The 26,600-nt window shown below is 39.8% G+C and overlaps 1 protein-coding gene across 4 annotated transcripts in view; it reads left to right on the forward strand.

The window, feature by feature from the left end:
* The window catches only part of NYAP2 (neuronal tyrosine-phosphorylated phosphoinositide-3-kinase adaptor 2), a 138,318-nt gene that overhangs the window by 36,302 nt on the left and 75,416 nt on the right, over positions 1 to 26,600 (forward strand). For all 4 annotated transcript variants that reach the window (XM_015638146.2, XM_033516734.1, XM_015638143.1 and 1 more), the window contains one exon: positions 25,102 to 25,400. In XM_015638146.2, the coding sequence (XP_015493632.1) occupies positions 25,102 to 25,400 (299 nt within the window). The remainder of the gene's footprint in view (positions 1 to 25,101; positions 25,401 to 26,600) is intronic.

Raw genomic sequence — 26,600 nt, forward strand, 5'->3', positions numbered from 1 at the left:
CTTCTGGAATTGTCTTTTTGGCCTGATTTTTCACCTTGGCTGGCTATCTGTGTAAGTGAAGGCATAGTTTGAGATTGAATTATACTACTGAAATGTTACTGATGTGTTAAACTGGTGTGAAATCAGACTCTGGATACTCATGTCAGCTCTCTGGGAATAAGGAAGGAGCTGAATTGCTTCCATCCAACAGAATCAGTCACTGCATGCAAATCTGGTACCTTGACAGAGATTTCAGCAGAGACTATCTTCAGGTGAGGTTCCAGGTGAGGTACATGAATCTCTACTAGTGAACCAAAACCATAAGACTGTTGCATCAGCTTTTATCTACTGTGGTTAAAATGGAATTTAGTCTCTGGGGTTATTACTGTCACTCGTTATTAAAGGTCTAATTAATGCTGTTGATTCTTTGTTATTGGTTTAGAATCCATTTTTTATTTCCCACTTCATGGATGTTAGTGATGTGAAAACAAAGGCTTTAATTAATTGAATGACTTAACTTTTCCAATATACATCAGGCCAGCTCTTTTCCACATGTGTATCCAGAAGGGCAGAATAAAAGTGACATATGGTAAAAGGAAACAGAATGTCTAAGCTCAGGTCATTAAAGTGGTAATAATAAAGGCTTTGCTAAATGGAAAATACCACCAAGTCTACTCCAAATGGTCTTGATCCACAGTCAATTCATTTTTATTGTTTATAGTGTTAATTATTTTTGGGAGAGAAGAAGTTTATATCAATTAAATTCATAGCATGGCTGTTAAATTGTAAATAACTAAAACTGCTGAAGCTTTTCTTCTAATAAAATTGTAATTGGCCTTTTAAAGTAACTGCATTAATAAATTTCCCTTTTCCTCCTCCTCACACTTAACAGAGCAGAGATCCTTAGCTGCCATAAGTCAGTGTCGTTCTTTTAGCCTGTGAAGTTCTCTAGCCTACACCAGCTGGGAATCTGGCCCAAAGCAGGGCTGGGACAAGAGAAGAGAAATGTCACCTCCAAGGTATTCATATATTGGATGGTTTCTCTGGTTGAAGTCAGTGCACTGTTTCTTTTAGGGGAGCAGGACAGGAAATTGCAATTGTTTGTACTCACTGAGATGGTTCATACACAGTGATAGAAAGTTGGAGTAAAAAAATATGGCTCCATTTTGCAGCTGCTGCTGGTTCCATGTAAAACTGGCTTTGTTAGCAAACAGGACCAATGGGAAGTGTAATGCCTGCTTCTCCTCAGGATGTGTCAGTACCAGCACACTGCTGGTTGGAGCAACTTCTGACCCACAGTGCATCCGATGCCAACAGTGTGGCTGCAAAATGGGGCAGACCCCCATGACCCATCCCATTTTAGTCCCATGGTTTGAATGTCCACAACTACACATTTGAATGGTCTGGGCACCTGTTGTGGAAGGAGCCTCCAAAGAATGACTACTTTTATAAATGATTTTATGAAGGATTAAGCCAGTCTTAGGCAGTGTTTGTGGTAAAGCAAAGAGATGAAGGGAGGTCTTCCAAATTTTGAATATCCTGTCCTCTCTTTCATAGCAATCTGACACTATTCTGATGTTTTATTTTTATTCTCTGTGCCATTTCTGATAGCAGTCATGCCTAGAGATCATTTCTTTCTTAAATGACCTTAGATGTAGTAATTCTTTTGTGAACCAGAGTGATCCAGGATTCTCTGCTTCTTACTGTCAATATATTTCTGGGATTTGGCTGTGAAGTGTCTCTCTCTGTGGTTAATGTACTTCCAGGCCACTTCATCTACAGAATCTGCATTAAATATTAAGGCTTGTACATGTAACCTTTACAGTTTTACATGTTTACAGAAGATTTTGGACATGAAAATACACATTTCCAAATGCAGTGATCCCATTTTGTTGTGTTTCTACCTGCAAATTCCATATACATTTTCAGTCTTACAGCAGGTGTGGGATATTCTGGCAGCAGTATTCCCTGGCAGAAGCCCCAGGGTGGAGCACAGCCTTGGCACTTGACTCTGGTTTCGGGTGCTGGGCTGTGCAAGGGCATCACCCTGTTCCCCCACAGGATATAGGGCAGGGCTCTCCCCCGTACTGCCAGCAGAACCTCCCCTCCCTGTAAGAGTCTTGGGCAAGGCAGCCACCCAAATATGGCACACAAAGACACAGTTGCAGCTGCAGTCACCTGGCTGTCCACAGAGAGCTGTTTCTCCCATTGCAGATGTGGGAGAGTGTGGACACATCAGAAATCAGCCTTTACATGTCAGCTTGCAAGGAACCTGCTCTGGTGTCTAATTATTCCCAGTCTGCAGGGCGGCTGATTCCCTGTAAATAGCACTTAGTCTAGTCTCAACCTGTTAAAAGTGGATGACGATTAACATTTATTTTTTTTTTCCCCAAGTATTTCATTTTGACAGCACTATAAACAAAAGCACTTCTGTGCATCTTTCTTTGCTGAATTATTTATTTGAATGTAGATATGAATCATCGTTATTGCGGAATACAGTGCAGTCAGGTCCTAGTACTAAAACATCAGGGCTAATTAGCTGGAAATAAAATTGTCAAAAATACTTGATTCTAATTAGGGTCTTTTTAATGTTTATACACTGTGGACTTGATCTTCCTCTCAATGTCTGTGTACATTTGGAATGCTTTCTTTTCCTCTAGTATGGTATTCTTGCAAATAAGATGATAACTTTATGGCACATTCTAATGGTTATTATATGCTGATAGCTAAATGAGAAAGCAATCCAAAATTTATATTGTTTGATTAAGTAAGATCAGTCCACGTGTTTTCTGCTGCATATCTAAAGTGTAGAAATATTATCAGCTGTGAAATTCCAGAACTGTAGATCTGGCCATATTCTGAAAAATATCCACACACTTTTACCTATTTTACATACAAATACATATTTATAATCATCTGACTCCTTTCTATGGCTGAAATTGCTCAGTTTGTATGGCAAAATATTAGAGCTTATCTGCACAATAAGAATACCATGTCATAACTTTTAAAAGTTGTCAAGTTTCTCTCAGGTTTCCCCACATAGTTCATTTTGACATTATCTTTCTCTTTGAAATCATCTGTTTTTTTTAAGTGAAGCTCAGCTACTTCTTGATTCAATTCCTCACTTGTTCCCTACCCATTTTCCCAATTTTCCTGTTCATCAGAATACCCAGTCCCAGTGGATAGCTTTGTACTTCTTCCCAAGAGGTTTCTAGAATAACCTTTTGATGGGTGGTCCCAAAACTTTCATTTAACCAGATGTGAAATGAGTTCAGATTTAGTATTTTCCTCTATGTTTTCAAAATTGAGGCAAAGTTTAGATCTGTATCTGAACCTTGCTGAACTTTGAAATAGGTCACATCTAATGAACATCTCATCCTTGATAGGTAGGATTTTTTGAGTCCTGAGTTGACTCTCACTGTTTCCTGGTGATCAGCCTGGGACAATCGAGGCATTTCTTCAGTTCCCTCAGTCCATATTTACATCCTGTAGGCTGTTCTCTGTAAGGTCCATGCCATCTACTTTAGAAATGTAAAGACAGGAAAAAAAGTATATTCTTTTGTTTTTCTGAAATGAAAGTGAATATAAACCATAAATTCTTTTTGTTAAGAGTTAAATTCAAATGCAGTTGTGCCAAACTAACATTGTTGCAGGCTGTTAAGCTATTTATTTTTGCAGCTACTTAAGTAGAAGCTAAAGTAGAAAACATTTTTTAAGGCAAATAATTGACATGTTGTTTTTCTGCTTTATAAATTGCTTAAGGGGGGTCTTATGATTTTATTCATAGATTTATAAATTTGTTATTACTGTTTGGATAATTCTGTGGCTAATCCTTGAGCTGCTAAATAGTTTATAAACTATTTACTTTATATTTTGAGAATTTTTGATTTAGAATTCAGAGGCTATCAGTAGCTGACTCCCTGTGCTCTTGACTAGCTCTGGGCTCTTGCTTTTTCATGGTCTGTAGGATGGGTGTCAGGATCGTTAAGAGCAATTGCAGTAGTAAAGAAATAAAAGTGACTTTAGCTTGCTTGATTTAGCAACAGGGTGTATTAGGTTTCTGGTATGACCATCCCACTCGGAATCTTGCTGCCTGGGAGTATTCTCTAATGCCCTGAACCAGGTCTGAACTGATTCCAGATCAGGTTGAATTACCTCAGATATTGACTCAGGGATTTGTTCAACCCAGGTTCTCTGAGGTCAGGAAAGAATAGAAACTGCTCTTCTGTTTAGCTGAGAATTAAATTAAAGAGGTTTTCTAAATAAGTGGATCGTTTATTTTTCCGCATAGGGCCTGAATTAATTGCCAGATTAAACTGTTTCCCTGTGTCAGCATCCCTTGCTGTCCTGAGTTCTGCTAAATGGAGGCTTGAGCAGGTTCTGTTGAGCTGCAGCCCCATTAGCACAATCTGGAGAGGCCATGTAGGGCCCTCACAGATGTACAGTGACACATACATTTGTGCTTGATGAAATATGACCCAATAAATGGGGAGATTGCATTTATCACCTGTCTGAGGAGGCTGAGTAGGAAACAGGAGATGCTTAGGAAAGGGCTGTTCAGCATGCTTTAGGTTGTATCTCATTTCATTCCAGAAGCTTCAACTCAGTCAATTCTGCTGCATTTAAGATGACTGTAATGAGGGATGTAACGTCTCTATGAATTACCTGAAAATCTTTTAAAAGTTCTGTCACTATTCTTTCCCTTGAGATTAAAGATGGATCTTGGGTATTTGCCATCTAGGAATCTACCTAATTACCTGAGGTTATACATCGGTCAGTTAGAGATATTTTATGAAGGACAAGGGAGTTATTCCAGTGTTTATAAAGTCAGAAATTAGGCATATCATTTCCCTGCAGATTGGTTTGGGGAGACAAAGCTAGGAAATTCCTAACAGGAAACTCCTATTTCATGAGAAGATCCATCTCCTCAAGTAGGTCATCACCTCACCTGTGGGGCTTGGTTGCACAAGAACCTCAGACTGGGCAGGAGACGAGGCTCAAAGGCTGTATTGCTGCATCTCAGAGAACTGGTGGCAGTTCACAGATCCAAAGGTATCTCCTCTCATTGCAAAACAAAATTCCATTTCTAAGGGACATTTCTAGACCTAAATAAAAAGTGTAAGGATGCTATCAGCCCTTCTCTTCACTATTGCAGCAGCTTTGCAGCCCCATTAGTTTCATCATTTTCCCTGCCTTTCCCAGGCTGCACTGAGCTCTACTCCTTGACCAGCTCCCATTTTCAGGCCATTTTAATTAGCAAAATATAGCTGCTCATATGGAACAAGTAGTTTTGTCATTATTTGAAGATCTGTGCTCCTCATTTGGCTTGTCTCATTGACATTTCTCCTTGGCCAGTTCTTCTGGGTTTTGTATGGTGCAGACTGGACGGAAAGAGTCTCAGTTCTCCAAAAGCAAGGTTGTGGCTTGTGTTTGCAGGCTTGAGTGGGTTATTGCACCCATCCTCCTTACCTTCCTGCTGGAGATGGCTAAATGAGATGTCTCCCTTCACTAATTGCTGCAGTGTGCAATCAGGCCTCATTGATATGCTGGGCTTTAGAGTAGTTTGCTATAATTTTCAAATGCAATGGGATGGTTTATTGTGCTTTATCCTAAAAGAACACATCTAGAAAGTATTTTCAAGTACTTTCAAGAAACATTATGACACTTTATTGACAGGGCAAGTCCATCTAGAAGCAACAGAAAAAAAAACTTAAAAGAGAGGGATTGCTTGACTTTGAAAGAAGAGTAAAAAGAACATGCTTTGTCATGATTTCATGACACGTCTTTGACCTGAAACTAATGAATAAAAAGTTATTAAGGCCATGGATTTTTATGCTTTTTTTACTATATCATTGGACCATGATAATAATGATGTTAATGCTAAGTACATATGTATTCTGCAAAAAAGTGCTTTATAAAACATTGAGAAAATTGGCAGTTGTTTGATGGTTTCTGCTAACTAATACTTTTAAAATGCTTCCATGAGTAGTTTTTCCCCTCAGAAAACAAGGTGTTTTCTCCTTTTGCTCAAACACAACTTATCAAGACTTGGTTTTATTTTTAAATTATAAAAATCTATTTTTAAAACATAGTTATTGTCCAAAAACTTACCATGTTGACCTGGTGGGTATGTGTAGCAAAAATTATTTGCTTTTAAGACTGTACCTGAACTAAATTTCACACATTATAAGATGCATTAACACACACTAGTAGAAAAAACTTGGCCTTGAAAATACTCTGCTTACACATATCAAAATCCACAGGGTGAGGTTCTTCACTTACCACATAGGATAATCAACACAGACTTGGAGGACTTTCTTTGCAATAATTAAATAAATTACCTGAGAGATAACACAGATACTAATTTTAACTTTTCATTTAATACTTGGGCTTTCTATAGCTGGGTTAACCTGAACTGTGATTTGTGTTTGGATCAATGGAACAGTTCCATAAATAATAAACTTGTTTATTCTCAGTGGTAATAATCACACTCCTGTCCCACGGTATTAGGATGAAATAGAACCTTCAAGATAGTGATCATGCTTTTATTCCTAACACAGAAAATAATGATTTATTTGGCTCTGGCCACCTTGTAAACATCTTAGTGCATAGGAGTCAAGCAGAGAACTGCATAGGACATCTTTATTGTTTATACATACAGTGATATTTACTATATGTGGTTACCCAAACTAGCAACACACAATTCGATCTAAGCACAGATATAAGTTCTCAGGCTCAGCCTCAAGAATAAACAAAATGGCAAAACAGAAACTCAAGGAAATGATCACAGACTGAATATTCTGAAGTAGTTCCAACTGGTTTTACATGCTGTCTGACTTAAGTCATCAGATCATCTTTATCAGAATGATAATTTTGGTTTTGGAGAATTGCATATTGTAGATGAGTTTTGTGAGGGAATGGCAATCACTCCAAAAAAGTCATCAGTTTCATGATGTGGTATCTAGAACCCTGGAATTATTTCCAAACAAAGACATTTTGAATACCATTCTTGTGTCGGCATTGAGAGCCATGTCAGCAGATCTAAACACAAACTTTGGGTTTGTTTGTGAACTCGAGAGTCTGATCAAGTCATGTGCTGAGGTGAGCCTATATCAAAACACAGTGAGTGAGGATATTTGATCCTGGTGTAGGTCAAACATGTTGCATGCTCCTGTTCCATCACTGGGCTTTGTGAAACACAGTACAAAGTCTTATATCTGAGCATTACATCTCCTCAAATAGTGTCATTGCATTGTCACTGCACTCGTGGTCACTCTGGTAACTCTGTGTTCTGAACACACAGAAGGCAAACATGCTTTTATGTCTTTCCTCAGTAGTGGAGCTGAGTAGAAGAGAAGAAGGTCGCTCTCTTGAAGAGATGAATTTTATATCCAGTCCAGAGAGAGAACAAATGTCCTCCTGTGTGGAATATTGCCAGTTTGAATCCTGATGAAAGAATTAGTATCTTTGGATCTGAGCCCTTAAAATGCCTGATTTAATACTATGTCTTTTATAATTTATTCTGCCAATGTTTTTCCACTGGCACCGTGTGTTTATACACAGGGTTTTCCAAAGGAATGCCCACGACTTGTGTATGTCACGTTGTTGTAGTGGTGTATTCCCAGTGCCAAAATGGACAGCTACTTCCTCCAAAACCTGTTTGTCATCAGCTTGTATCAGATTCCCTCCAGTGTGTTTGGACTGTGCTTTAGGCTACATGTCTTTTAAGCAGCTATTGGTAATTCCAAGACCTACAGTTTCCACTTTGGCCAGGCTTTGATTCCAAGGCCACTGTGCTGTAAGAGGTGGAAGCCATATCCAGCAGCAGGGAACATGCTGCCTTTTAAAAGACCACATGGTTAATCTCTGACAAGTATTATTTGTCAATAATAGAGAGTCATAAATATATCATATATATATATATATATATATTTCTATATCTATATCTATCTATATATCAAATAACAGATAGAGAGAACTCTGACTGTCACACCTTGGGGTCTGACTTTTGATAGCTCCACTCTTCATTTCCAACCAAGGAGTTCCTGTTGTTTAGCCCTTTCTCAAAGATATTGAAGTGGACTGGAAACAGGCTGAGGATGGGCACTGAGGAGTCCCTCCTTGTATAGCTTCTCCTCACCTGCCATGATGAGGTGAAAGTGCAGCTGCTACCAGCTCATCTCTGTGCTTTTAGTCCCCCACGAATGACACCTGTAACATGTTAGGCTGCTGGGAAAATATTACAGCCAAAGTTCAGTTCCAAGAGCTGACTCTTAGTTTATTAAAGTATGCTAAATTTGTTTCTGGGGAGGTTTTTGGGGTTTTGTTCATTTGTTTGTTTGTTTTTTTGTGTACCTCCTCACTGTCAGAGCATGAGTTAAGGAAAAAATGTCCTTGACTTAGATTAAACACAACTTAACAAAGACCCAAAACATCAGTATATTATCAATGTGATTGTCAATCCAAGTCCAAAACACAGCTTTGTAACAGCTACTGAGAAGTAATTAACTCCATCCCACCTGGAACCAGGGCAGTGTTACAGCAAAACAGATTTTGCATTGCTTTATTAGAAAGCATTGGACTATTCCCATTAAATGTACTGTACTGGGATTTTACTGTTAACTGTGCATTGACACAGTGTCTTGTGTGAATGATCCAAATTTTAATGGTTTTATACTCTCCATCAACATAATGTATCATAATTGCTTTTTTGGACGAGTTACAAGCTGAGCGTAAATATTTAGTATTAATGAATTCAGGTTTATTATGTATAAGTGTATCTGCAGTGCAGCAAATATGCATCCATCCATGAAGAATCTTACTATGCTCAGGGCAGGACTTCTCCCTTTCTTCCTCATCTTCCTCTTCCTGTTATCTGGCTTGTGGAAAACAAAATAACTTGTTTTTCTGCAGTTGTTACTGATCCCCTCAGCCTTGGCACTTCACCATGTTTGCTGGACACACTCTTGCATTTCTGTGTGTCATGCCTTTTGTTGTGAACAGATTGTCCAAATACTTAAATCTGTTCACAGGTTGCTGGCCAAGGGCAATATCATATTGACAACATGAGGGATTTAATGTTACCTTTTTTTTGTATTTATATTGTATTTTACAGACTTGCTTCATCTGCTAGTGTGCTGGGAACTTTGGACAGCAAGGTGGGAAATGATGAGATGGCAGCTGTGGATAAGCCAAGAACATATTTTGCTTTGCTTTCCAGGTCTGTGGCCTCACTGCAAACCCCTTTCGTACTCTCAGGCCAAAGACTTGGTCTTCTCCTGAGAAACTGCCATTGTCATTTGTGTCAAAAGAGAGTGTATTGGAGGGGCCTTCACAGCATCAAAAGTTCCTTCCTGAGTTGGCATGTGGTGCCTCCTTCTCTGAGGGCTCTGAAGCTGTGTTCAGACCAGTGTTTCTGTGTATTTCAGAGGTGAAACCCCAAGCAAAAGGAGAAAAGAAGAAGTGTGACAAAGGGTGGCTCTGGGTCTGAGATTGCAGCTTGGAAATCATGGGATGTGAATTCAGATTTTGGCTCAGCTGTTTGCTCTGCATCATCTGCCAACTCTTAAAATGGGGCAGTAGCAGCTATCCCAGAGGAAATGATCAGGAGGGGTAAGGTAGTGGAAGTCTGTGAGACTATATAATTGTACAAGACAGCTGCCCATAGCTGGATCCTGTGTTCTCAGTGGGGTTTCTGAAGTCCTTGCCCTCCTGCTGACCTGCAGCTCCATTTGTGGGCTTAGTTTTGCTTTGTCAAAACAAGTTTTGTAGGGTAGATTCTGCTTTCCCCTGTGCACCTCATGCCCTCCTTTCCCCTTGTCCCTAGATTAAGAGCAAGTGGTGTAAAATGTCAGAGCCAGCATACAGCTGCTGACAGCTCTGCTGGTGCTCAACATTTGCACAGAAGTTCCCTCAGTATCTAACAGGGAGTGCACAGGGTGACTGGTGGTTCTGCAGTAGCAGGGGGCAGGCAGAAAGGAGGAGAAAGAACTGTGAAAAGATGAGGCTAAAATCAAAGGCTGAGAGAAATGACAAAGAGAGCAGTGGATGTTTCTCTCCAAGAACTCCTCATGAATCCTTAGGTTTCCTGCTGCCTTCCCACATTTTATAAATGGACTGAACAGATGACAGTTTATATATATAAACCTAACGAGAGGCTGCTAGTCTTCTGTGAAATTAGTTGGATACCTAGTGATAAGCTAATATTTAGTAGCAGTTTTCCCTCTCATGACAGTATGAGTCCTAAATATCTAGTTTTATTTGGTGTTTCTTGTAATAAGGCAGATGATATTCTCATTAAGGCATGACTGGGCTAGAGCCAGGCTCCCTCTGCTCAGGCTGGCTGGTCTGACAAGATGCTTCTGGGCTGTTATAGCTCTTGTGGAGACCAGAGCCTTGCAGGGGCTGGCTGTGATGGTGCTGCCTGCTGGATATGTGTACACTGGTCCTGCCTCAGAAAATGAGAAAAAATCAGTGCAGGAGAACAGGAAAGAGGCTTTTGAGACCACCTTGTTCCAGTAGGAGTGGCTGGCCAGTGGTTTAGTCTGCATGTCTCAATCTGGAGCCTCTTCTAGCCTGTGGCTTTCGAGTTTTCCAGGGTTCTGCAGTAGTCTATGATTGCTCTGTGTCTGAGCTGACCTGGCTGGTGGTTAATCATTTACACACAGACTTGCCCAGAAAGTGGTAGACATTTTCAGAGAGCAGGATAACTACTTCTCTAATGCCAGCAATAAAATTGCCATTTATATTAAAAAGCCCAGAGTGCTTAAAATTGAGCTGGAAGGTAGTAGATGAGGCATTGCTTAATTTTATCTAGCACTTTCAATATCACAGGCAATTTTTGCTGCTGTTTTTGATAATAAATTGGAGAAAATGTGCATGCTGTAAACCTTTCAGCTATGATTAAACTCTGAGAGTTTCTTGGGGTTTTTTTTTGGTTTTTGTTTTTTTCTTTTTCTTTAAATTAAGTCTTAGCAATTAAATTATTTTAAAATAAAGTGGAGACAAGTAATAAAGCCTGTTCTGAATGGTTTAGAGGCCCAGATGATACCTGATGGAGGGCCTTTCTCATATAATATATTGTAATTTGCTTAACATTGCTAATATATTATAGCCATAACTGCAGTGCAGTAAGAACTCCACAGACATTCTGTGGGGAACTCAGCCCTAAAATTGCATATAAACATTTTGTGCTGCTGGAGCTTGCTGTAGGCTCAACTTACTGACCCACTCAGTGGTTTTATTAGCAATTTAAACTAAAAACACCTGTTTGGAAATTTTCAAGCTATTTTGGAGAATTCCAAAGTGGGTTTCCACTGCGAAGGTGTCATCTGAACAAGCCTGCATTGCTAATTGCCATATATCCCTCTCATATGTCTTACAAAGAAATACCTTCAATTGTTTTGCCTATTGACCTCCTAGTCACTTTAAGCCCCAGTGGAGGAATGCTTCTTTGAGGGTCTAGAATTACTTCTTTTTGTTTAGCTTTCCAAGTATAAAGTGAAAACTCCCTTTGCCTTAATATAACAAAACACAGTCTATCAAATACATCACTGCAAGCTCACCTTAATGATCTGAGCTTTTAGACTCACTCAGCCTGAAAATAAATTGAAACGTACTAGAGTTAAGTTCTTGCACGAACATTTTCTACCACAGGAGTTCTAATGAGCAGGTAGCAGACAGACTGGGCAAGGATCTGAATAATAATAAAACACATTAGGGATGGAAGCTAGGAAAATGACAGAAAGTGCAGTAAAACAAAAAGGAACAACAATGGTCATTATTCTCAAAGGATACCAATGGAATTATTAAACCACATATTGGAACATTGTCATTGGAAACAGCACTAGCTGAGACTGAAGCTGTCTGCATGAGCGGTACATGTGTGTATAACTGTCTCTAAAGGAAGTTTTGGGGGGCTTGAATCTCAAGAACTTTGGGGTTTTGGGTCACTTAGGCTCTATTTTGACTCTCAGTTACCTTGCACTTTGCAGTTAAAAGGCAGGACAGAGACTTGTCTGGCTCATGCTGTTCCTGGCCGCGAGAAGCACAGGGCACAGAGTGCTCCTCTCCAGGGAGAGGTCTGTCCGGTCTGAGACGTGTGTCCAGCCATTCATGTGCACTGTAGTCACTGAGTGACTTGACTTGGGAGGAAAAAAGCTGACCTTTGATTATTTCCATCAAAACCAGAGCAGTTTGTTTATACTCCTCTCTGGCTCTGTAGTCCTGACAAAGCACAGTGGGACACATCTGAGCCTGGCTTTGACAAAGGATGTGAGGATGTCTATGGAAATGGGACAGAAGGCGCTGGGGAGTCCTGCTCAGGTTTCTCAATTCTTTACTGGTTCCTTTCAAACTTAATACATAATTATTTGAGTCTCTGGTTTCAAAAACAAAATAAAACAAATTTTCTCAGCTTAGATGTTTTTTTCTCGCTAGTCTGCAACTTTAACAGCTTTGTGACTTTGCAATCAGACTCATCCCAGCTGAAATAGCTTCAGTTCATATTCTCACAACCAATGTAAACCTTTTGTGGAAGTAATATTGATGTCTTTTTAAAAGGGATCTTTTGCTGTTCTCATTGTACATCAGTACTAATACAGGAATCCAGCCTTTAATTTCCTGTCTGTATTTCTATTTAATTTAATAATTTTAAAAAAATATTAATTCATAGACTCTTTTATTTCTTTTCAGTTCATTAGACAAATTTAATGTTTATGTCATGAAACTGAAAAATGTAGGGAAATAGTTAATTTCTAATTGTTATGCTGCTTCTGGTAGATATATATATAACAGACTTAGGAATGCATCTGACTTTCCCTTTTCTGCTATGCACTACTCAATCCTGCTGGAAGTGAGGAATAAAATCAGTGCTGTTCATTTTCCTATAATTTGAAGAAATCCATTTTCTCCTACCCTGAAATTCAGAATATTTCCCAATCCCACTGTGTTCAGAACATGAAGGAAACACTCATCATTTGAGTCCCAAAAAAAGAAAATTCAAGTGTGGCTTTAACATGTCTCTGCTGATGTAGGTTTCCTGTGACACACACTGATTGCCTGTCAAACTCTTTAAATCAAATCTACAGATCTGCATGCTCCATACTACCCCTTCTAAAAAGGGATCTAATTGTTTCTGTATGCAGCTTGAAGGGCAGTAAACACAGATTAGTAAATATATGCATAAATAACTCCAATGTATTATGAAAGTTTATACTTTATTTTTATCTGCATTTTATTTGCATTTCAAGGATTATAGATGCTAGCATCTAGGAGACGACCCAATTTTGTCGCTCTCGCAGGAGGGAATCTCTCCTTTGGAGATATTTCTTTCCTTGATAATATCCTTTTGTGAGCCCTCTTGAAGCTGTTCTGGGTCTTGAATCAAAGCTGTCCTAATTTTACTGGATACACCTATGAAATAGCCCTTTTGTAGTATCTGAGAGTAGATTAAAGGTGTCAGCTTGGATCACTCACAAATATCTGTGAAACTCCGTAGTTTTGACTTCCCAAGTTTTTTCTAGTGTCCTACAACCATAGATTGCATTTAATTTTCCATTCCAGACTCCAATAGCAGGACTATGAAAACCCTAGGCTCTCATTTTAAGTGTGTTGTGGATATAGGGCAAAACTTGAAAATATGACAACAGGTAACTATTAACTGAAAACCCACCATGGGAAATATGCTGATTTTACCCTTTACCTCCACAAAATTTCTAGAAGGCACTTTAGAGCTGCATAATGCAATTGTGCTGCATATGTCTTCTCTTACTTCTAATCACCTACTTTTGTTATAAAGCAGTGTATCCACTGCTTAAATAACCAGGTGCTGCTAGCTCTTACTTAACAATTGTTATCTTTCACTTCCTACTGAGGTAAAAACGAAATAGAGAATCCAGAGACCAGAATAATGAGCTGGTCATCACCAGGAACATTAACATTTCTGTGTGCCATTCTAGGTAGGGTACAAAATCATTTCCCATGCAAATTCACAGAAGTGTGTATGCAAAGCCCAGTAAGGTTCGTCCTTCCTAGCACTGAGGACATGGTTTAGTGGTGAACATGGTGGCAGTGATGGGTTGATGGCTGGATTTGGTGGTCTTAAAAATATTTTCCAACTTTAATGATTCAGTGATTCTATTCCTTAAAGCTTATCAGCCCATCACTTTATTTATTAAGTGGGTGAAAGTGCCTATTAAAAGGTATGGTGTCATGAGCTCTCTGTAGGACTATAAAGTCTGCTGTTCCAATCCTATGCATAATGACTCCAAGTGTTTGAATTGAGGCTGCTCTGGTTTAAGATTTTTATCCTGAGACCATCTTGAAGGAAGTTTTTTGTCTTAGCATCTCAAAATTGAAAACTCTGGGATAGCTGGTGCAGTAAGGACAGAGCTCCTGTGTTCTGTGTGGGCACTGGGCCACAGGGCAGGGAAAGGGGTATCACATATTCTGGAGCAGAGAACAGCATTTTCTTGGGTTTAAAAATACATAAAAAATTTAAAAGCATAGCTGAATTGCTCTTCTGAGGGACAGAGACATCCCCTGTGTGCAGTTTGGTGTGCAGACAACTGATTTGGACTTCAGTGCTTGGAGCTCACATACAAATTGTCTCTGAGGTTCTTCTCCTTTCAGTTTTTTAAAGTAGGCTGCTGCCTGCAATGTAGCTTTGGGAGAAGGAAATCCAGTTCATATTATGTCAGAGTTATTGTTCCTAGATAGAAGACTTTTCAAAGGGGTTTAAGCAGCCTGGAATTGTTCATGCACTACAACTTATTACCAGCAGCTTTGCAGATTTTGACAATAATTCTTAGAGCAAAGGAAAGCAATGGCACATTATTTTTGGTTTGTCATCTTTACATAAAATTAGGTCCAGATGTTGTGTGACCCTGGTGGCCACAGCTCACGACCTCAGTGCACACACAGCATTATTTCTTCAAGCTGAGACACTTCAGATTTGACACTCAATAAATGACAGTTCTGAAGAGTTGCCTGAGGAATAAAGGGAATTTACATACTTTCAGTATGAACAGCACAGCTGATAACCTCTCATGCAGGGGACTAAAACAGTACATTCCCCACTTAATTTACCATTGCACCATTAAATGCAGGTTACAAGGGTGTTTGCTCTTTGTTTTAATGTTTTAGCTCTCTAACAAATCCTCACATGGACTTTCACAGCTTGGAAAACAAGCTGTTGCTTTAGCAAAATTCCATTTCATTGCAGCTTTACAGGTTGTAGTGATGACCCTTTGGGTAGTGTAAGTACAAGTCCCTAAAGGAGCATTTAAGTACCATCTTCCTTCACTGTCAGAGCACGTTGGACATAGTTTTTGCTCAAAAATTTGGCAAAAAGCTACTCTTGCAGGAAAAAAAAAAAGCACAACACAGCAGTGCCCAAAATTATCTGATCATCCCCATTTGCAAAAGTAATTCTGAGAGTGATGAAAATCAGCATGTGCTGATTTCTGGCAGCTTTGGAAGTTTATTGGCAGCTTTTATTGTAGCCAGTTGTCTCTGGTGTTAAATTCCTGTATACATAAAAACCTTTTAGTAGTCTGCTGGAGTTCCTGGGTCTGGCCCATTAGATCTGTGCATGGATACAGAGGAGAAAAGAGTTTAGTGCTTTGCATTTGGACAGTTCACCTTGATTTCCAAAGGGAATGCATGGAGATGCAATGAATGTGTTGGAAGACCTCAGTGTGGAAAGGGTTCAGGGTGGTGCTGGGTACATGCCTGAGTGGGGAATGATGTACGTTTGCTGGCTGGCATCTTTCAGTGCCCTGACTCAAATCACTAGGTCCTGACCACCTACATGCCCACTACACTTGCTTTCCACATGCTCTGACGTGCAATATTAAATTAACTGTGTTTCTGAAAATAAAATGTCCTTTTTAATTTATTTCTCTGAACAAATAAGTAGCTTCTGACAACTCTGGCTAAGAAACTGACATCCATCAAGACAAGGAAAGAGATTTTTATATTATTATTTCTAAAATTAGATGTGAAGCACATTAATATTCTGTTATGGTGATAATGATCACTTTGTTACACATAGAAAAGTGACATAAGCAGGGAGATCTTCGCAAGAACTTTGTATCTTAGCAAACAAACCTCTCCAGGCTCTGACAATAAGAGCTGTTGATACTGATGTGCAGGATTTGATGTAGCTTTATTTAGCAGATTGAGAGTGTTCAGGGAGGAAGGAGGGAGGGACACCAATGTACACATCTGTGGAGTGCTTTCCTTTCCTGTTTTCTGCATTTATTACACCAGTCAAAAATATTTCACTTAGTTTTGAAAGTCTGTTTCATTTTTCAAAACAGAGATACTCGCTGCTGTCCACTTAAAATACAGAGTGGTGATTGACAAAAGAGCTGAAACCTTTCCTTCAGACATCCAAAGGAACAGAGAGTTGGTGATGCCTAATAGCACAAGGGAAGTAATTCTAGCTGTAAAGTCAAGGTGATGGGCTTGAGCAGGGCTCTTCCAGGTAAAAAAGGATTTCCTGGTGAAGACTTCTATGGGTTCCAGAATTTATGACAGCAAAGAGATGTATCCATCAGAATATTTATGTAGTTAGGCTGGGTAACTGCAGTAAAGTGGTTGGGTTTTTTGTTTGTTTCCTGGGCAAGGACTAGTCCAGTACCCAGAGTCCCTGTAAGTGGGGAAAATACCCAAATAGGCCTTACAGTGTTTGTAAAAACTTGAGCTGTGCATTCCCCTAAAATGAAAATTTTAATATACAACTTGTAGGTTAAATTTGATTTAGTCCTATTTAAATTGCTAATGTGCAGATGTTTTTTTAGTAACTATCAACTGACCCTCAATGTCAATGAAAGCAATGCCTAAAATTGCACCCAAGATATTCAGATAAATGCCTGATCAAAAGAATGTAAACTCCCAAATTCTGTTGTGTGCTGAGATGTCTGGAAGCAAAATCGCCCTATGTGAATAAAACAGGTCTGGAGTGGTGAGCTTCCACAAGACAGGCTGCTGCAAAAAACTGTTCCTCCAGTGGAACCTGCATCCCTGTCACATCCCTACTGTAACTGTGCTACTGACACCTTCTCCCAGTATGCCAGGAAGTGCCTCCCCCCTTCTTTAGAAAGGCATTTAGAAAAGAAAATTAAGAGGCAGATCAGCTCAGGGAATGTATTTTGAACTGCAAATTGTGAATGATGATACTACCAGAAGAATAATGTGAATAACTAGACCTTCAGGTCACTAGTTGTGTAAAAAATAATCTGTATGTTTTGCTATAGATCATGCTAAAGTGCAGTTTGCCAGGAGTTTTTCCTCCAAACTGAAATGCTCTTTCTGTTCACTGCCACTCAGGATTGAAGAGTACTTTCAGAATCCTTTCTATTTGTAACTGGATACCATAGGAAGCATTTATTTAAAACCATAATTTCCTTGTCAATCCAATTTGAGTTTGGATTTTTTAAAAAAAGGTAGTGTCATGTTTGCTTGAGGGACCGAGAAGAGCATCTGTACAATCAGTGTTTGAAATAAGCCTGAATTTGGAAAGGCTAGACCTAGTGTAACATCTCAGCCCACACAGAGCACTTGGTTTACAGGTCTCTGTCTTAGAGTTTCAGCACATTTCATTAATTTCTTCAGATTTTTACAGCTTCTGATCCACAAAAATGGTCTTTTTACTCTGTACAGATTTCTCTTTTCCATTGAAGCTTTGAGTCAAAACTGAAGGAACATTTTCTTACAGAAATGCCCAAGGATTATTTTGTATGTTAATTTATTCCCATATCTCATTGAAATATTTACTTAGCCACAGTTGCTCAGGCAGAGTGGAGTCTGCGCCATGTGGTTTTCCAGTGAATGTGATAAAAACACAGCCTTGGTCGAGCTCCACCTGTTTTTGACAGGATGCAAAGCCCCACTCCATTAATGTGAACATGCATTTGTGCTCAGCTTAAAGATTGCATATGCTCAATGTCTAATTCTAGGTGACTCTGAGCATATGAGCTTTCATTTTCTGGCTTTTAGCTGTGCATCCCCCAAAGCAAAATTAAAAATAACTGTCTCCATATAACAGCAGGGCTCTTTTCACTGCAGCCTCTAAAGTGTTGTGTATTCACAACCTGCAGATGTTGCCATCAGTTGGTCACCAGGCACACGGGGGCTGCAGCACTGGAGTTGCTGTAGCCCAGGTACAGCAGTGAGAGCTGGTCCTTCTGAGGAGAGCAGAATCAGGCCTTTGAGGATGTTCAGCCCAGTGCAGGCACCCTTAGTCCCTGCTTTAAGAGACAATCTGCTGTAAACAGAAGCAGTGCCCGTGGAAAATAGAACTGGTACCTGCACTTCTGTTCAGACTCATGAAACAAATTTGTTCTCTGTAGATCAGAAAGGTCCCTACTCAGTTACTCCTTTCCAAGCTGCCTAGCTTATGTTAGATTTGTTATAAAAATAGCAAACAAAGTTTTTAATTACCCAGTATTTCTCATAATGTGTTTTGGGTTTGTTTTGATTTTGCTTTCCACCCCCCCCCTGAAAACTCCAACTCTTGCTAGCATTTTCAATGTTTTGCATTCTAAAAGTAGTTCACTGCAGAGCATACCAGATCACCATTTGAAATCAGATTTTCTGGCATCATATGGAAAACCTGCAGTCTTGGTTAGTTTTGCTTTTATTATCCATTGTGCTCTGCAGAGGGATTCCAGCTGTCTCCTGGTTGCTCCCCAGGGACTCAGTTAATCTCACAGTGCACCCACAACATGTGCTGTGGCAGTTCAGTTTCTTCTGGAGAATCTTCTGTGAGTCCTGTTGGGGATGGCAGACCCTCAAGAGGAGCACAAAGGGCTTAAAGAAATAACCCAGTGTCAAAATGGGCAGGGGATTCACATCTGCAAGTGGTGCTGCTTACCAGAGATTCATGAGGCACAAGCAATTTCCACAAAGCTTCCTGGGTGTTTCAGTGCAATAATGCAGGAGCTCAAAGCAGGATTGTCAGCCCATTGCATATCTTCAGGATCAAACCCTGGGCCTGTGGGTTTGACAGGTGGGATAAAAGAATAAATTTTATTTTGTAGCGCTAATGTATTCTGTATATCCTGAGAGGCCTGACTTCTTAAGCAGCACCTGATCTCCTACCTCAAAAGCAGAGGCATATGGTAGAGGGAAGAAGTCAGATGTGCATAGACACATTGGCTGCTCATTTTAGGCAGTCCTCCAGGTGCAAAAAATGGCTCTAAATCCAACCTTTGTCACAACTCTTTTATGCTTTAGCCTGTATCTAAAAGGATGGTAGCATCACCCTCTGGGTCTTGATTTAAGATCATGGTGAGTCTTTTGGAATAGTTCAGAAAAGTAATGCAGAAAAAAAAAAAGGTGTGTATGTTCTTTGGGATTAAAAAGGGGAATCTGTGAAGTGTTATTAAAAAATAGAGACAAATGTGTGTAATTTGCATGTTTAATTTTGTGATAAAAATAGTATAGATTTTTGTAAAACCATACCTACAGTGTAGTTCCTGTATCCATGATTGTGATCCTGTCCTTATTTCTTCAGCATTACATTTCATGGTCTGTTGAAATCATGTTTAGGGGGATAAAAATAGTATATCTTCTGTTGTTTTGGCATCCAACCTCTAATTTACAAATATAATTTATGCTAATCTTGAAAGTGCTTCTCAGATACAAAGTAAAATGTGTCATCCTTAGTATATGTGTGTATAATTTATTCTGATGGGGAATAGACATTTCAAAGCCATTTCAGCCCTTCATATGCAGAACATTTGATATGAGCAGGGCAGCTGGATGTTCACTGCTGGAAGAGCAAGGAAATGGTTAAAACAGCAGTAGCTACTCTCTTAACCCAGAAAACATAAATGCACCATGGGATAAACTGCTGTTTGCACAGTCAAGCCAGCTTGCATAAAATCCTTCAGTTAGGTATTTTTATTCCTTTTGTTTTGCTGGTGATTAGTCATTTCTACAGAAAGTTCTTCCTACGTTATCAGTTAATTTTTTAGTGACTTTTCTTCTGTGACTCAGATGGTTTCCCTGGTGGATTAGAAGCGTGTCATGAGGGGTTAGCTCTGCGTGGGCTTGCAGCTCCCCAGAGGGAAGGAGCCTGGCCATCCATGTGCTTCACTTGCTCTGTAATTCATAGTTCTCCCCACTTCCACAGAGGAACCTACAGAGACTCCCAGCTCAGTTTCTGCCAGCCAATGAACCAGTATCTGTGATGAATCCTCTTCAAGCACAAGAGGAGCGAGCTCTTGTGCTCTTGAAATGGTTTCTCTTTGCTACCTGAAATTTCAACACTTAGAAGGATGGTGATCATCTTCCGTGGTGCCTGGCTGGAATGTATCACAGCAAAGAAATGGTAAAATACCTTCAAAGATGCCACATCCCCAGCAGAGCACATTCCCCTTCCTCCTGCTTTGGAGGTCAAATCTCATAGTCAGGTGTAGCTCCCTTTTTGAACTTGTGTCTAAAAAGCAGAAAACCCCATGTAAAGCAGCACAGGAAGAAAAAAGAAAACCATACAAGGATGAGGAGAACTACAAAGTGGTTCTTAGTGCCTGAGGGATGAAAATAATCCAGTGTAAATTTAAACTGATAGGAGAATTTTTGCATGAAAACCAAGAAAAAGAGTAGATAGATGTCTGGAAAGAAAATGCATCTCCAGGGTATTCTGACTTTATGGTCTCAGTCCAAGATTTCTACTCCTTACAGTTCCACCGAGAAATTTAATATTCTATTTTGTTTCAGTTAAAAAGTGACACCAGGTAAAACAAAAGTTTTCTTGCAATTATTAATTTGTTTTCCAGGAATTAATTCAGTTTCTGTCTGGACCAAATAATGAAACTGCACAGCAAATTAAAATTGTTCTTTGCAATATTAAATAGGAACAATGCAAACTAAAAAGACCACACTGATTGATGCAGACATTCTCTGGATACTTTCTGTTTGCCATGTATTTTTCATCAATGTGATGAAAATTTATTTGTCTTCGTTTTCTAACTTAACAACTTAAAAATACATTTGCAGTCAACAGGAATGTTATGATTCATGGCAAAGCAAGGTGGACACAACCTTTATCATGATGTTTTCATTTAGACTACTTTCTGTGTTCATTTTTAATGTTTAATCTTCTTTTGTAACTTTCACTCTTGTGATGTGTAACAAAACGAATAATATAAAAGATTTTCTCCTCTGTAGTTCTTCAAAGATGTTCTTCCATTATTCTGTGCCGTAGTTACATCAACATTCCAGTATCTGCTGGGTAGAAAAGAGCAGGCAGAGCACCAGAAGTGAGCTGTGAAGTGTCCAGTGCTGCCAGGACCACAGCCTACATGCCAGCAGGCTGACACTGGAAGGCTAATGTGGTTTAATGCCAGCCCAGTTCTGACCTCAGAAAACTCAGCTGACACACAAAACCTGTATGGAGATAAAATGAGACTCATTGGATCCATCAGTCAGATCTCTTGTTCATATTTTAGAAATGAAAGCTGAAATCTGCTGTTACTGGTTTAAGACAGAATTTGTTGTAATGATTTAATTCCATCACTGTGTGGAAGAGGGAGAGGGATGGGATCCTGCTTCCCTTGCAGTGCACCCGAGGAGAGAACATGTAACCTGGTAGCACCTGATGGTCTGCACTGGCCTGGTTAGCTGGGTTTGGAGAAGGCCTGGAACATGGTTCTGGAAGGAGAGATGGTTTACAGCAAGGTAAAGGTGTCTGACACCAGCCTTGGTATTGCCCTTTTCTCCACCCAGAGAGTGGCAGTGTCACTGGACCTGGGCAAACCCTGCAGTGCATTTTCAGCACAAAGTCAGCTTTGATGTGTTTAACGTGAGCCATCGTACGATTAATTTTGTTGTTATATAATCATGGCTCTCTTTGCAGACAAATGTCTTGCATTTTTAATGGTTATTTAATGCTGTACATAATTCTTTGTCAGAGAAGCATTTGATCCTGGCCAAGTTCAAACTGAAACTTCCCAGAGGAATAATTGAAATCTGCTTTTCCATATATGTTAATAAACTATGCAGCAGCTCACATAATACAGTTTTGAAATGAGATAGAACTCATTATCAGTACAATGAAGAGCACAGAGTCTTGCCTGTCAGAAGTAATGGAGAGAGACCTACACAGTTGCTTTCTCTCTCACTGTCTCTGTAGTCATTGCTGCACAGCAAGTTGTGTGTAAATCTTTGTCAGCTTGTTGTGCTGTAGAGGGACACACACTAGCCCCAGCCAATTCCTGTGGCTGTGAGCAGGAGGAGTATCTAAATAAATCCTTTCATTCTGTCTGGGTTCATGATATAACAACAACACTGTGCATTGCACAAGTCCAAATGGACCTTCAGGATGCTGCTGCCTGAGGGCAGGGGATGCCACGTTTGAAATCTGCTATCCTGCTTTTGAACTTGTGCTCTGGGTGTGAGTCTGGAGTTATTCCTTTCTCTTTACACACAGGAGATTTTGGTCTGCTGAGGTGTGAACTTGGCACCCACTGTGCTTTGTGCTGGTGTGAACTGGTCAGACTCAGCTGGGAAGCACCTGCTGCCTTATACTGGGAATTGCTACCAATGTAAGGAACAAGCTGAAGCCTTTTGTGATCCTGGTCAAAGACCAGGGCCCAGGACCAAAGATTAGAGCCTAGTCTTCTTCAGCTTGTGGTATACAGTGCTTAACCAGCATCTGAGTGTTGGCTCCTACATTCAAAGGCAAATAGATTCTCTTTAAATGTGGCCAGAAATGGTAAAATGGTGCCCTGCTGTTTTTGCCTGGTAGTTGAGCAGAGGATATAGAAAAGTAAGACCAGATCTATTCCAGCTGTGATGCTGAGCAGCATCAAGTTCTGTTCCCACCTGTACCTGCAAACTCTCTCTGACGTGGCTATAGGCTCTTTGTTCTGGAGAAAATGTAGGAAGCAGGTGAGGGTTTCATCTATGTTGAAATTTGGTAAAAAATGAAAAAATTAAGAGTTGGAATTAGGAATAAATAAGGAGAGGAAGGAAAATGAAGGATTTGATTTAATTGTTTAATGAGACAGTGCATTTAGACATCAGGCGTTCATTTTGTAAGTTTTAATTTCTGGAATACAAGATGCAGCAGTTTGGCAAAAAAAAAATCCAACAAACCCACACTTGTTTCATATAAATGCAGCTCTGTGTATTCTTAGGAAAAGGATGAAATATATCACTTCAGAGGGGTTTGTGCAAGTCCACCCAGAACAGAACCTGGCATATAGTGGATGGTTCAAACACCTTCACACACCAGTGAAGTAAATGCAATTTATTTAGTAAATGTAATTAAATAGTGAAACTGTTAAGAATTGAAACATTGGAGACATGGCAAACCAAAATTTTCTTTGCTAAACATGATTATCCAATGGAATTAAGGAAGGAAGCAGACTCCCCACCTGCATTCTTCAGCATGTTTGGATAGTAATCTTTAAATAATACGACGGCTCTTTCTGTAGTCCAGTGTCAGAGGATTATACTATTTTCAGAACAATTTACAGAAGATTAGTAGAGGGATAGTTAATCATTCAAACTAGCTACAGGTTTTTAGAAATATTCAAATTAATGAGTTCCACCTTTTGATCTTTCTGGCTGCAAATCCCTTTGGAATTGATGCCAATTAGGATTTAGTAACATCTTGGTTACTAAATGTTGTATGAACATGTACCAGTGTGTGCATATTTTTGGCCTGCTTGTGTGCACACATTTACATATGTGGGTAGGTGTCAGTGCCCCTGGAAAATGGCACATGGTCAGTTAGACCTATTGGGTTGTCAACCAGTTTTGAAAGTGGACATCTCCACTTGGAGAGGAAATGGAATAAAAAAGCAGGGAGAGCAAAAGTTCTGCTTTATCATGCACAAAGCTGTGTATTGCTCATTGCCAGTCTGATGCTTTTAGGACAATTAGATACAGCTTGTGTTTTACCTACAGTGCAGATGGGGACAGTATCAGGAAATGAGGTGACCTCGCTTACTTTTCACATTTTTGAGAAATGTTCTCATCTTTTAAAAAAGGAAATGTGTTCCAGCACCAAATAAACTGCACCAGCCCAAGGCAACATGAAGAAAGAAACTTCCAGAGAAGCATCCTGACCCAGCTTATAGCTTCACTCTGTGTGAAGGGGAAACAGGAGCTAATTAGAGCTTTCTGATACTTCACAGTTCTTGTACTGACATTTCTATGTGCCCACAGTGGTACCATTTCAAACCTCCTTGCAAAGAGGCCCACGTTGACCTGTGTGTGTTGCTGAGTTTCTTTGCATAGTCACTGACTTGCCTGAATTGAAATGTGCTGTTGGTTTGCAGTATAAACACCAGTAAGAGCTGTTTTTCAGAACTGATAAGCATGAGTGGAACAGGAATAACGTCAAGTACCCAGTCATGCCACCCACAGAAAAATGCAGTGTTTGGTATGGTAGCATTTGTTTTAACTGAATTTTCCTTCTTCTTTACCTGTTTTTCTGAATGGCTGGAGGTTATTTTCTTCCTAGTGTCCCACAGTCCATGGCATTTTCATCTCCTACACTTGTAATTTACTGTCTGAAGCTGCTTGTGTTGCAGATTTATGTGGATTTGATGTGATGTTGTTTCCTATATCCAATTAATTTTTAAAACATTTCTTCTTTACCATCCTTTAGTCTCAAGGGAGAAGATTGATTGGGCATCATGAGCCTTGTTTCCCAAGCTACATGAGCATCTGTAGTCAAAAATGAGTGTCAGGGAGTGTGGATCAATACACCATGTTGTATTTCTAAAGTGTTATTCTTTGCCCTACTCACAGTCTCCTGTTTTCCTGAAAACTCAGTTCTGACTTTAAATTTTTGAAATTTGTTCTGTAGAAAATTTCTAGTTGCTATGAATACTATGAAGCCTGACAAAAGCTTTTCTTGATTTCTGCTTGTAAAATTCTCAGATTCACTGCATAGCAGTGTATCTATGTCTGAGTTGTTAGCAGCTTATGTTGAAAAATAGCCTTTTCTAGTAGTCATCCTCTTTTCAGAGAAGAGCTTTGCTTGTTTTTAAATTCAAAAACATAATCTGCTTGTCACAGGCAGAACTGAGACCCTGGTCCCAGGTGCAGTTCAGGCAAAGGAGGACATTTTACTTATATTTGTATTTTCTCTTACAGCATAGGCGGAGAAGTAGCAAGAGGAAATGAAGGCAGCTACGTGGGGAAACATTTCCGCATGGGATTTATGACAATGCCTGCTCCTCAGGACAGACTGCCACACCCCTGCTCCAGTGGCTTCACTGTCAGATCCCAGTCTCTTCATTCAGTTGGAGGAACCGATGATGAAAGCAGCAGCTCTCGAAAGCAGCCGCCTCCGAAACCGAAGCGAGACCCCAACACCAAACTGAGCACCTCGTCTGAAACAGTCAACACTGGAACAACAAGCAAAAGTGGGAAACTACCGGACAGGACTGAAGGTAAATACTGTAATTCTTTGGGAAAAAAAAGGGTTGTTGAACCAGTCTTAAGATTATCCTGTTGCATTTAAGAATTACCTGTATGTTTCCCTATTTGTGTAACAGTGCCAGCAGTACCCTAGACCACTCATGTCAAAATGTTGGACCAACTATCCAACTCTTCTGGATAGTTTTGCTTTTCACATTTGTCACAGAACTGCACCACTTATATGGTCTGGATGTATACTGGAGGATGAGCTGAATTTATTCAAAGTGAAGGAGAAAAGAGATTGCTGTCAGTTGGAATGTAGGCCAATGTTATCTGCCCACCAGCCAAGGACCACTGACCATATCATTAGCATGGTGCAAACCACAGCTCTGGAAAAGGTTCTCCTCAACAAAGGACTGAAGAACAGAAATTAATCAAAAGAATACTGCATGGCCCTAAAACTCTACAGCAAGGAAATATCATCCAACAGTAATAATTTTACCCAGGATGATTTAACGGACTGCCCAAAGCTTCTGTTTGTGTCTGAGTCTACATTTTCTCTTCCCATTCCTCCTAGTTACATTTCATCCAGTGCAGCATTCAGAAGAGAATTAACAAATAGTTTTAGTAAGGATATTGTTTCTTTACTCTGCACTGCTAAAGATGAGCTAATGTTGTAGGGATCATCTCCTTCCTTTATTCCATGCTGTAAACACATTCTGTGCAGCAGCAGGACCAGATCTCTCCTGGGAGAGATCAGGATGACTCTACTTCACAGTGTGAACTGTAGGAAGGACCCATAAGGACAAATGGTTTTGATTAGTGCTGGTGATTCCTGCTGCTGTGTTACGTATCAGTTTTGACATCCAATGCAGCACATTGTCCTCCTTGTGTGCATCCCTTTGCTTGGTGCTGTGGCCAGAAATACTTGTTAGCTACATTCATGCTATGACCCCCTTCAAGTAAATCTGATTAAAAATAGTCGTCAGTGATAACAAAGATGCCAATGAATGTGTAAATCATGGTGCCACACATGTCTATGATTGTGAAGTTGAACACAAGTGCTGAAAAAAGATGTGGGTTTATTTATGCTCTTGGTAGTTATTGTGCATATGACATTTTTTGTTACTTCCATAGCTAGTCTTGGGGACATATGAGACATAGGGACATCAACTCCACTCAGACTAACATGACAAATGCAAGCATTACGTAGCTGTCCTTAACAAAGGCAG

This window comes from Parus major, chromosome 9 (genome assembly GCF_001522545.3).
Source record: "Parus major isolate Abel chromosome 9, Parus_major1.1, whole genome shotgun sequence".
NCBI classification, from domain to species: Eukaryota; Metazoa; Chordata; class Aves; order Passeriformes; family Paridae; genus Parus; species Parus major.